General features: G+C 37.9%; 1 protein-coding gene across 1 annotated transcript; it reads right to left on the bottom strand.

The window, feature by feature from the left end:
* Window positions 1-1,150: 1,150 nt before the first annotated feature.
* Window positions 1,151-2,200, bottom strand: LOC131856620 (uncharacterized). Its single transcript, XM_059208467.1, has 3 exons — window positions 2,065-2,200; window positions 1,618-1,749; window positions 1,151-1,428 (listed from the first exon to the last, which is right to left on the bottom strand). Exons 1-3 carry the CDS (start codon window positions 2,198-2,200, stop codon window positions 1,151-1,153), a joined length of 546 nt encoding a protein of 181 aa, XP_059064450.1.
* Between the last annotated feature and the right edge of the window lie 8,276 nt (window positions 2,201-10,476).

Genomic DNA, 10,476 nt, shown 5'->3' on the forward strand with positions numbered 1-10,476 from the left:
GACACCAAAAAGTTGTCTTCTCAATGTCCTCTGCCCTCATATTGATCTGATGATACCCTGATCTCAAATCTATCTTTATGAAGAAGCATGCCCCATGTAGCTCATCTATCGGCTCATCTATCCTCAGAATGGGGTACTTGTTCTTCATGGTTTTCTTGTTCAAGGCCCTGTAGTCAATGCACATGTGCATTGTTCCATCCTTCTTTTTAACCAAAGCAACTACTGAAGCAAAAGGGCTTTTTCTTGGCCTAGTGTGTCCCATCTCCAACAATTCCTTGATGGCTTTCTCTATCTCATCCTTGTGTTTCTTTGGATGACGATAGGGCATGATCATAATGGGCTTAGCCCCCTCTTCTAACTCAATGGCGTGCTCTATCCCCCTATCTGGAGGAACACCATGTGGAATACTGCCAAATACCTTGGCATGTCTATCGAGGATGTCCTGCATATCAAGCAGATGACTCTTAACCTGTGGCTCTGGTGATGCTAGCATAATCAAGCACTCTACTACCCACTCAACATCATCATGTCTGAACAACCTCTCCATCCTCCTCAAAGAAACTACCCTACAACTGCCATCTGATAATCCTCTGAGTACCACGGTCCTGCCCTCATGCTGGAACCTCATCTCTACTCTCTCCATGTTGAGAGTAAACTCTCTCAATGATGCCATCCAAGTCATCCCTAAGATAACATCATAATCACCCATGTCCACAACATAGAACTCATCCTGGAGCTCATAACCATCTCCCAATCTGATGCGAAGATTTGTAATCTTCTCTGTGTATAGTAACTTGTGACCACTAGCTACCATGACTCAGAATCCTGAATGTTCTTCAGTTTGCCATGCTCTCCTAGCCACTAACTATGAATCTATGAAATTATGTGTGGCCCCAGTGTCCAACAAAGCAACCACCTTCTGTCCCTGTATGGTGCTACTCACCTTAAAAGTAATTGCCTTTTGAGCACCTATCAATTTAGCTAGGGACTTCTCATCCCCTAAACCCTCCTCAATGGTATTGCTGTCACCATCAAACTCTGACTGTTGCTCCTCATCCTCTGACTGTGACTCCTTAGAAGAGAAGTACTCCATCTAGTTGGCCTTAGCCTTTAGAGGACACTTGTGAGATAAATCCCATGGTTCCCTACACTAAAAACATATTTTTTTCTGCCTCAACTCGTTCAGTGTCTCATCATCTAACCTCTTTGATTCTTTTTTCTGAGGCTGAGAATCCTTATGTAGAGGTTTCTTATCCTTATCCTTCTTGAAGTGTGGATCCTTAGGAGTGAACTTACTCCTAGAAGCGGAAGGTGCAAGATCTCTCGCCTTCCGATTGGCATCCTGCAATGTGAGGGGATCATGTCCCTTCACCCATCCATGAAGAGGCTCTGACAATCCATCCACAAATAGTACAATCAACCTCCTCTCTGAAATGTTTGTAACCAATACTGATAGACTCCAGAAATCTGAGATGTAACTATCGATAGGACCCTACTGTGTCAACTAGGCTAACTCCTTGAAATGGAGTTCTGGATCCTTCATATCAAACCTGTCAATCAACCTCTCAGTGAACTCTGCATATGTGTCTATCTGGTTATGGCCCAATGTGACCATACCATGGTGCCACCACTCGTTTGCACTCCCATCCAAGTGTAATGCAGCATACTTAATCGCATCCTCCTCAAGCATGGGATTAAGCTGGAAATAAGTATTTAATTTCTGGACCCATGTCCGTGCTGAAGCCTTCCCTGTACCATCATAGTATGGAATAGACAACTTTCCCAACTTCTTCCTCATCTCATAATTCTATTGTCGGTTTCCTCTCATGGGAATATTCTTGAGTCTAACATCCATATATTCCCTGAATGTCATCTCAACCTATAACTCAGGACTAGAGTCCCTCCGATCATCCATAATCATATCTTAAATCTCTTGCTATGTAGGACCGACATTATTTTGGTCATTATGTCTCGAAGGAAACTGTGGCATGAGTGGTTTCATAGTAGAAGAACCTTCTCTAGCATATGTCCTAGTTCCCCTGTTAACCGATGCGTCTCCATTACCTCCATTACCCTGTCCACCTCCCTGGTTAGCATTATTACCCTGATTGGTATTATTACCTTGGTTGCCATTATTACCTTGGTTGGCATTATTGCCTTGATCTACTCTCATCAAATGTTGTGTAATGGCTATAGCCATCTACTGCAATGTATCCTAGAGCTCCCTCTGACCCCTAGCAAGATCACTGAGCATCTCCCTAGTGCTAGGTTCTCCCCTTTCCCCATATCTGTCACCCATGGGTTGTGCTGAAAAAGCGTCACACTCCTCTTCAATCTCTGGTGAATTCTGTAAGTTTGGGTTTCCCACCATGGTTTTTCCCTTTATCATTTTTTCCATGTCAAAAATATTAGTGTTGTGTGTACAACACTTTCATGTTTTATCTTTCATTGTGTTGGTTTATTTATGGTCTTGTATAAAGGTTTTAATCTACAATAGTTCTTATTTATGTTAGTAAACTGATTCATCCCCCCCTCTCAATTTACTTCCAGTACCAAATCTGTCTAATAGTTGATGCCTTGGTCAAAGAATCAAACTGGGTGGATATATGATCGATTAAGTTATGAAGCTTATCCAGTGAACTATCATTAGTATCAAGTTGTAGTTATGGTACCACTTGTTTTGAAACATTAACTGATTTCTCAATAAGTCTCTTCTCTTCTGATTTTGATTGTGCTAACTCTAACTGGTTTGTTCTTGGAGAGCAGTAGTTGCAATCATCTAGTTTGTGCGAGATATTTAATTGAAGGGTTTGTCAAAACTGATATTAAACTATGGAAAACTCCCTTGGCTTTAGATTTTTTATCTGTCAATTGTGATAAGGATCAAAGTCTCCTAACCTGTGGATCAATACATCTCATAACCTAATATCCTCTCACCTTACTCTTCTCCTGATACTATGGCAAACATCTCTCCTTGATGGTCTCCTTTGAGAGCACCCTCACCACATCAACAAAAGAATAATGACCCCTCACCTCAATCCTCGATTGTCTATAGATATCAACTATAAGCTTTCATTAAAATGAGGTGTGACTAACTAGACGGTCCCTCAATGTCTACAAACTATGAAAAATTGATTGGCATGTACTCTTGTACATGCCATGCATCTATGGGTCATGTAATATAACTCTCAATCTCTGTAACTCAGGGTCACTGTAATGAAAGATGGTAGTGATATCAAGAAACTGAGGATCCTGTTGTGGAGGATCTACATGATGTGGCTCCTGATCAGGAGCCTATGGAGGTGGATCTTGATCAGGTACATCATGGGGATGCTATGACACCATCTAGCTAAATAGATCATAAAGTTACAATTTATGTAAGAACACAGACATGAAGTGCATTCAATTTAAAACATTAAAAATTAAAATTAGTTAAATTAGAGAGAGAGATTATTGATCTTGCATAATTAATCTATATGAAGCTCTTCCATAATTCAGATCTAAATTGAAATTAATTTAAAGAGAGGGAGAGGAAGATTATTATATAAATTTTTCTATATATCACATACCTATAATTTAACATGAGAGAAAGAGAGAGAGAGATATATCAATGTTCTATCCTAAAATTACAAATGATAAAATATTAAATTCTATCCTAAAATGTCAATAATATATTATTAATTTCTATGCTAGAATTACAAATAATAAAGTATTAATTTTCATGAGAGAGAGAGAGATATATATCATTAATAAGAGAGAGGTCTAGAGAGAGATCATTAAATATATAGGAACGTACTAAATTAAAACATTGTAATTTCTAAAATTGGGTCCTAACGGGTATATGTGTGCACACTAGGATGTTATAAGTGGTCATATGTGGTCCTAAGTGGATATGCATATGTGGTCATATGTGGTCATACATGTGGTCCTATGGGGTCACCCATGTATGATCAGATGTGGTCATAAGTGGTCATATGCTTCCATATGGATTTTTAAGGGATCATAGGATACAATACGACCCCTTAGGACACAATATGACCCCTAACGACACCTAAGGGGTCATATGGTGTCCTAAGGGGTCATAGGAAATTATATGGCCCCATAAGACATAATCTGACCTCTAACGACACCTGAGGAGTCTTATGGTGTCTTAAGGAGTCATACGAGACAATATGACCTCTAAAGCCACCTAAGGGGACACATGTTGTCCTAAGAATTCATAGGACAATATTTGATCGCTTAGAACACAATATGACCTCTAATGACACCTAAAGGATCATATGGTGTCCTAAGGGATCCTAAGACATGATTTGACCCCTTAGGAAACAATACGACCTCTAAAAAAAACTAAGGGAACATATGGTGTCCTAAGGGGTTATACGACACGATTTGACCCCTTAAGACACAATATGACCTCTAATGACATCTAAATGGTCATATGGTGTCCTAAGGGGTCATAGAACATGATTTGACCCATTAGGAGACAACATGACTTCTAACGATACCCAAGAGGTCTTATGGTGTCCTAAGGACTTATATGACATAATATGACATCTAATGACACTTGAGGGGACATATGGTGTCGTAAGGGGTCATAAGATGTGATTTAACCCCTTAGGACACCATACATCTCCTTATGGTGTCCTAAGGGTTGATACGACACAATATGACCCCTTAGAACACAATATGACCCTTAACAACACCTAAGGGATCATATAGTGTCTTAAGGGGTCATAGGACATGATATGACCCCTTAGGACATAATATGACCTCTAACGATACCTCATGGGTATATGGTGTCCTAAGGGGTCATCAGACACAATACAAACCCTTAGGACACAATATGGCCCCTAACAACACCTAAGGGGTCATATGGTATCCTAGGGGATCATAGGATGTTATACAACCCCTTAGGACACAATATGACCTCTATCAATACCAAGGGGTCATATGGCATCCTAAGGGGTCATATTACACAATATAACCCCTTAGGACACAATATGATACTTAATGACACCCAAGGGGTCGTAGGACATGATATGATGCCTAAGGACATAATATGATGCCTTGGGAGACAATATGACCTCTAACGATACCTAGGTGCATATGGTGTCCTTAGGGGTCATAGGACACAATATGACCCCTAACGACACCTAAGAGTTCATATGGTGTCCTGTGGGGTCATAGGACATGATATGACCACTTAAGGCACAATATGACCTCTAATGATACCTAAGGGACATATGGTGTCCAAAGGGGTCATAGGACACAATACGACCCCTTAGGACACAATAAGACGTCTAATGACACCTAAGATGCCATATGGTGTCCTAAGGGGTCATAGGACATGGTATGACTCCTTAGGGCACAATAGGACCTCAAACGATACCTAAGGGGTATATGGTGTCCTAAGGGGTCATAGGACACAAGATGACCTATTAGGACACATTATGACTCCTAACAACACCTAGCGAGAACAACACCTAAGGGGTCATATGGTGTCCTAAGTGGTCATAGGACACAATATGACCCATTAAGACATAATATGTGCCCTAATGATACCTAAGGGGCATATGGTGTCCTAAGTAGTCATAGGACATAATATGACCCCTTAGGATACAATACCACCCTTAATGACACCTAAGGAGTCATATAGTGTTCAAAGGGGTTGAATAGGAAATGATATGACCCTTTAAGACATAATATGTCCCCTAAAAATACTTGAGGGGTCATATAGTGTCCTAAGTGGTCATAGGACACAATATGACCCCTAACGATACCTAAGGGGTCATAGGACTCAGTATGACCTCTAATGACACCTAAAATATCATATGGTGGCTTAACGGGTCATAAGACACAATTTAACCCCTTAGGAGACAATATACCCTCTAACGAAACCTAAGGGGACATATGGTGTCCTAAGGGATCATACAACATGATTTGACCCCTTAGGATACAATATGACCTATAATGATACCTAAAGGGTCATATGGTGTCCTAAGGGGTCATAGGATATGATTTGACCCCTTCGAAGACAATATAACCTCTAACGACACTTAAGGGGTCTTATGGTGTCCTAAGAGGTCATACGATACAACATGACCCCTTAGGACACAATATGACCTCTAATGACATCTAAGGGTACATATGGTGTTCTAAGGGGTCATAAGACATGATTTGACCCCTTAGGACACAATATGACCTCTAATGACACCTAACGGGTCATAGCTCAAAATTTGAAAGGTGAGAGACACAAACTGCTACTAACAGGGCACGGTGACATAATATTGATGCCTAATTCAATCTAACCTCCTCTCCATAGTAAAATCCAAAGTTGAAAATGATAGTTTAACTTTCATTTCAGGATTTTATACCGATTTAAAAATATATCCCATTAAAAATTAATATTTTATATAGTTCGAACACAAAAATCTGTCAAATTACATCGAACCATTGTACGATAGGAGTTCCAATCGAAATACCCCTATTTTGCTCAAACCCAAGAATTTTTTTTTCCCATCCTTCAAATTTCATTCATGGCCAAAAGTGAGAACCATTATTGTGAGTTTACCCCATAGCTTTACCTTGAAGCATTATGATGGCATTGTTAGAGTCACCTATTGTAACTCTTAGATAACCTCTATCCTTTACAATTGAGATGTCATAAAATGTCCCTTCCACTTTAGTGAATTGAAAGTTTGAATGCCTAGGTTAAATACATAGCCCATGATCAAATTTCTATTTCAACTCCTAATGAGCCCACCTGCCCTCACCTAACGTGGGACTTGGTGGAAGAATGTTTCTTCTAAGCATCTTACTAGTTTTCTTGATGCTTCTTTTGAGGATGGTGTTTCTTTAGAGGATTTAGCTCCACCCACTCATACTTATTCATCTCTAGGTTTGACCTTGGATCTAGAGACATCTCTTACTTCAATTCTTACAACTGATTTACCAATAGGATCCATTTCTGATGATAAAATTGTAGTAGTAGGTTTTCTATCTTTCTAGGTAATGCTATCAATGATTTTTCTACTACTTGTTCTAGTGATGATTATACTAATTCTTCTATTACAAATGTTACATTATGCTTAATATTATTATTTCTACTAGTAATGTCATTGTCCTTGATGTGATTGATGTACCATTACTTTTGGGTTAGAATTGTTCTAATTGTAATAATAGATATACATGAATAGTTGTCCAACATAAGAACTGTATACACTTAAAAATGGTCTAAAGATAATTAATTAAATAAGAAATTATTTAATTAATCTCCCTTCCCAATTTAATTGAATTCATCAACAATTTGATTAAGTTCTCCCTTTTCCTCTACTTATTAATAAATCTAAGGATTTATTTAATAGGTTCATTTCATAATCCCCTTTAATTAATTAATTCAAATTAATTAATTCCCCCCATCAAATTCATCATCAAAATCATCATCAAATTCATTTCTTCTAAATCCCCTAATTAATTAAGACAAATCAATTTATGAGTTGTTGAGATTAATTAATCTTTTCCTATTATTTGAATTTTTAAATTCAAATTCTCCTAACTTTTAACCACCTAACCTAACCATTCCTAAACCTAACCGATTCCATTTACCCACTTGTCCACCTTCCTTGAAGACTTTGCTCTCTCATGAGAAAATCTTTGTGACACTTGTCATTAAGTGTCCGCTTTCATCCAACTTCTTCTAGAAGCCTCTTGACACTTGTCACCATGGAGATGACAAATGTTCCCTTTAATCCAACCTCTTTGCCAACCTCCTCCAATTTAACCATTTATATCTTCAAACTTAATCTTGACCATTGATTCCTGCCACCTCACCCCTAGCCTTGGAAATCCTATAAATAGACCCCATTTTGGAGCAATAATCATCCCATCTCCTTTACATTCAAGCATTGTTATTATAGTCATATGCAATCTTAGTTTATCCTTTTAGCATTGTTATCATGTTCAATTTTAGCTAAAATCTAGTTTATTTTCTAGCTCAATTTGCTTATCATCTAGCTTAATCTCATCATTTCTAGCTTAAATACATCATTTAACATTTAAATCCTCCATTTAAGTGTAGTCAAGTACCTAGAATTTGCATGACCAAATCTGAGAGCGAAATTCATACTCGCATTTACTAGGAGGCGATAGATCGCTTAGCTATGGTTTTATGTTTCTTTGCTTTAAATTCATTAACCATGCTTGTAATGATCTATTGAGCATTTTGTTTTGCAGGAACAGGTATACACTTCATAGGCACAACATTTTGGGCTCTCAAGCTTCAACAAGACTTCATCTCTATCGGGTCTGATTCAGAGTGTCATACGAGTTCATTATCTGGCTCATACAAACTTCCTTTTAAGCTGGGATGACACCTCATCCTGACTCATATCAGGTAAATTTTGTGTCATACAATATCATTTATCTTGTTGTGCTATGTCTAAATTTGTGTTGTACGAGTCTCTGTCTGGATCTATTCTGACTCATATTAGCTTATTCTTGTGTCGTACGGGCCTCTTTCTGCTCCTGTGTAAAATCTAAAGTTTTGTTGTTTGATCTGTCAAATCATATCGTACAGGTTTATGCCCGTGTTTTTAAAATAAACTGCATTATAGGGTTTTCAATTTTAATCTGATCATTGCTAATGCTAGCCCTGACTTGTTTGTGAGATTTTTGGGTAGCCTAACTCTTTTCTGCAGAACGATTGTCAAAGATACGCTAGTCAAAGACTAAATTCAAAAAAAAAACCAATCAATGACCACTAATGGATTTATTTTGCAGGTTGCCTATGAATTCGACTAAACTTTGTGTATTCATTAATGTTTTCTAGGCACACTTCATTTTGATAAAGGAAATGAACCATCATCTCTTATGTGATTGTGATGATAGGCGAGTATGCTCTCACCTTTCTTAGGTGATCAGAAAGCTAGACTCATCTTTTACTTTCATTAGTGCATTTCTTTAGCAGGCCTGCCCTCTCGAGGAGTTAATAACTCTTAAAGTCATTATGGCCAGTGTGAGGGGAACAACCTAAGTGGGAATGACTAATGCCAAATAATCCAACCCACTATAAAATAAATGTGATTTGATGAAAATCAAGTCAACGGCAGTGCTTAGGAATAGCTCTCCTTTGTACCTTCAGGTATAGAAAACCTTGGTTTTCAAGGTTGGGAGACCTCTTAATTGAGTATTATACCCCGATGCACCGAACGGATCCCTTACTAGTTCCGGTTAAATTAGAAGCTACCCAATTCACCTCTGAAAGGGTGATAATATTTGTGCAAGAGAGATAGTAACTCTCCCAAGACATTTTCCATATCGTGCCCCCATTAGCGTTCGGAGTCAGATAATACAGCGTTGAGAATCCATTGCGTGGTGCTCAGCGACTGTATTTTGATTAGCTATTGGGTGTGTACCTAAGTCAGCAAGCAAAGTTTTTCATTCTTAGCCAACTTCTATAGGGTTTGTCTTGATTGGAGTCACTTATCATATCGCATGACTGCTATGTATTCATCCCTAAATTGAAAAAATAGACAGTTAAAACTAGAAAACAAAAAAAAGCAAAACACCAAAATTCACTAATCAAATTTGACAAAACAAACATATTTTTCATTGTCTTGTTCTTTGTCATATGAGTCAGGTGATCTGTCGTACGAGATATCTATTTTTTCGTATGAATCTCTTCTCTTTCAAAGGAAATTTTTGATTTGTTGTCTAGTCTTGTATGTTTTGTTGTATGGTTCATAAAGCATTGTCATACAAGTCTCTATTTTTATTAGTCAAGAGCTGTTACTTTGCATGACTTTTTCAGGTCTGTCATTCTGCTTGATCAATTTGCAGTATTCATAAACATCTGTTATTTGTCATTTTGTGCTTAAATTGTCTTCTTGGTTTGCTTGGTCAAGTTATCATCCGTCAAAATCAAACTCTAGAAGATATACACCTTAATGTTTTCAAGTTGTCACCCTCAACAAGTTAAAAATCTAAACATCTCAAAGTGCATTATCACCCTCTTTGATAAACTGATCACTCAAACATAGTTTCTCGTCAAGACTAATCATCCTTTATCACGAAACTGAAATATTTGGGCAGGATAATCTTGTCCCACGTCGTAGGATATATCATTCCTACTGGACTTGATTTTTATCAAATCATCATCATTGCACTCCTCAATCGAAGATTGAAAAACCTGCAAACTTTTAAACACTGGAATTATCTTTGCATGTCCTATCATTCTATCATATCTACCTTGACAATTGATCACTTACCCAAAACAACTTTTGGACAATCGAATTCTAGCACAATATCTAACACACGTGTATGCCCATTCCAACTAGAGCTCAGAGACGAAGAATCACAGAGACTGAAACTAAAACATTGGAAACAACTATAATCATGGTACATGAAGATGAAATAAAATTTGAAGAAGAAATAACAGAACAAAATATTAGAGACATCAAAAAAGATCCTCGGTTCGAT

The sequence above is a fragment of the Cryptomeria japonica genome, chromosome 7 (genome assembly GCF_030272615.1).
Source record: "Cryptomeria japonica chromosome 7, Sugi_1.0, whole genome shotgun sequence".
NCBI lineage: Eukaryota > Viridiplantae > Streptophyta > Pinopsida > Cupressales > Cupressaceae > Cryptomeria > Cryptomeria japonica.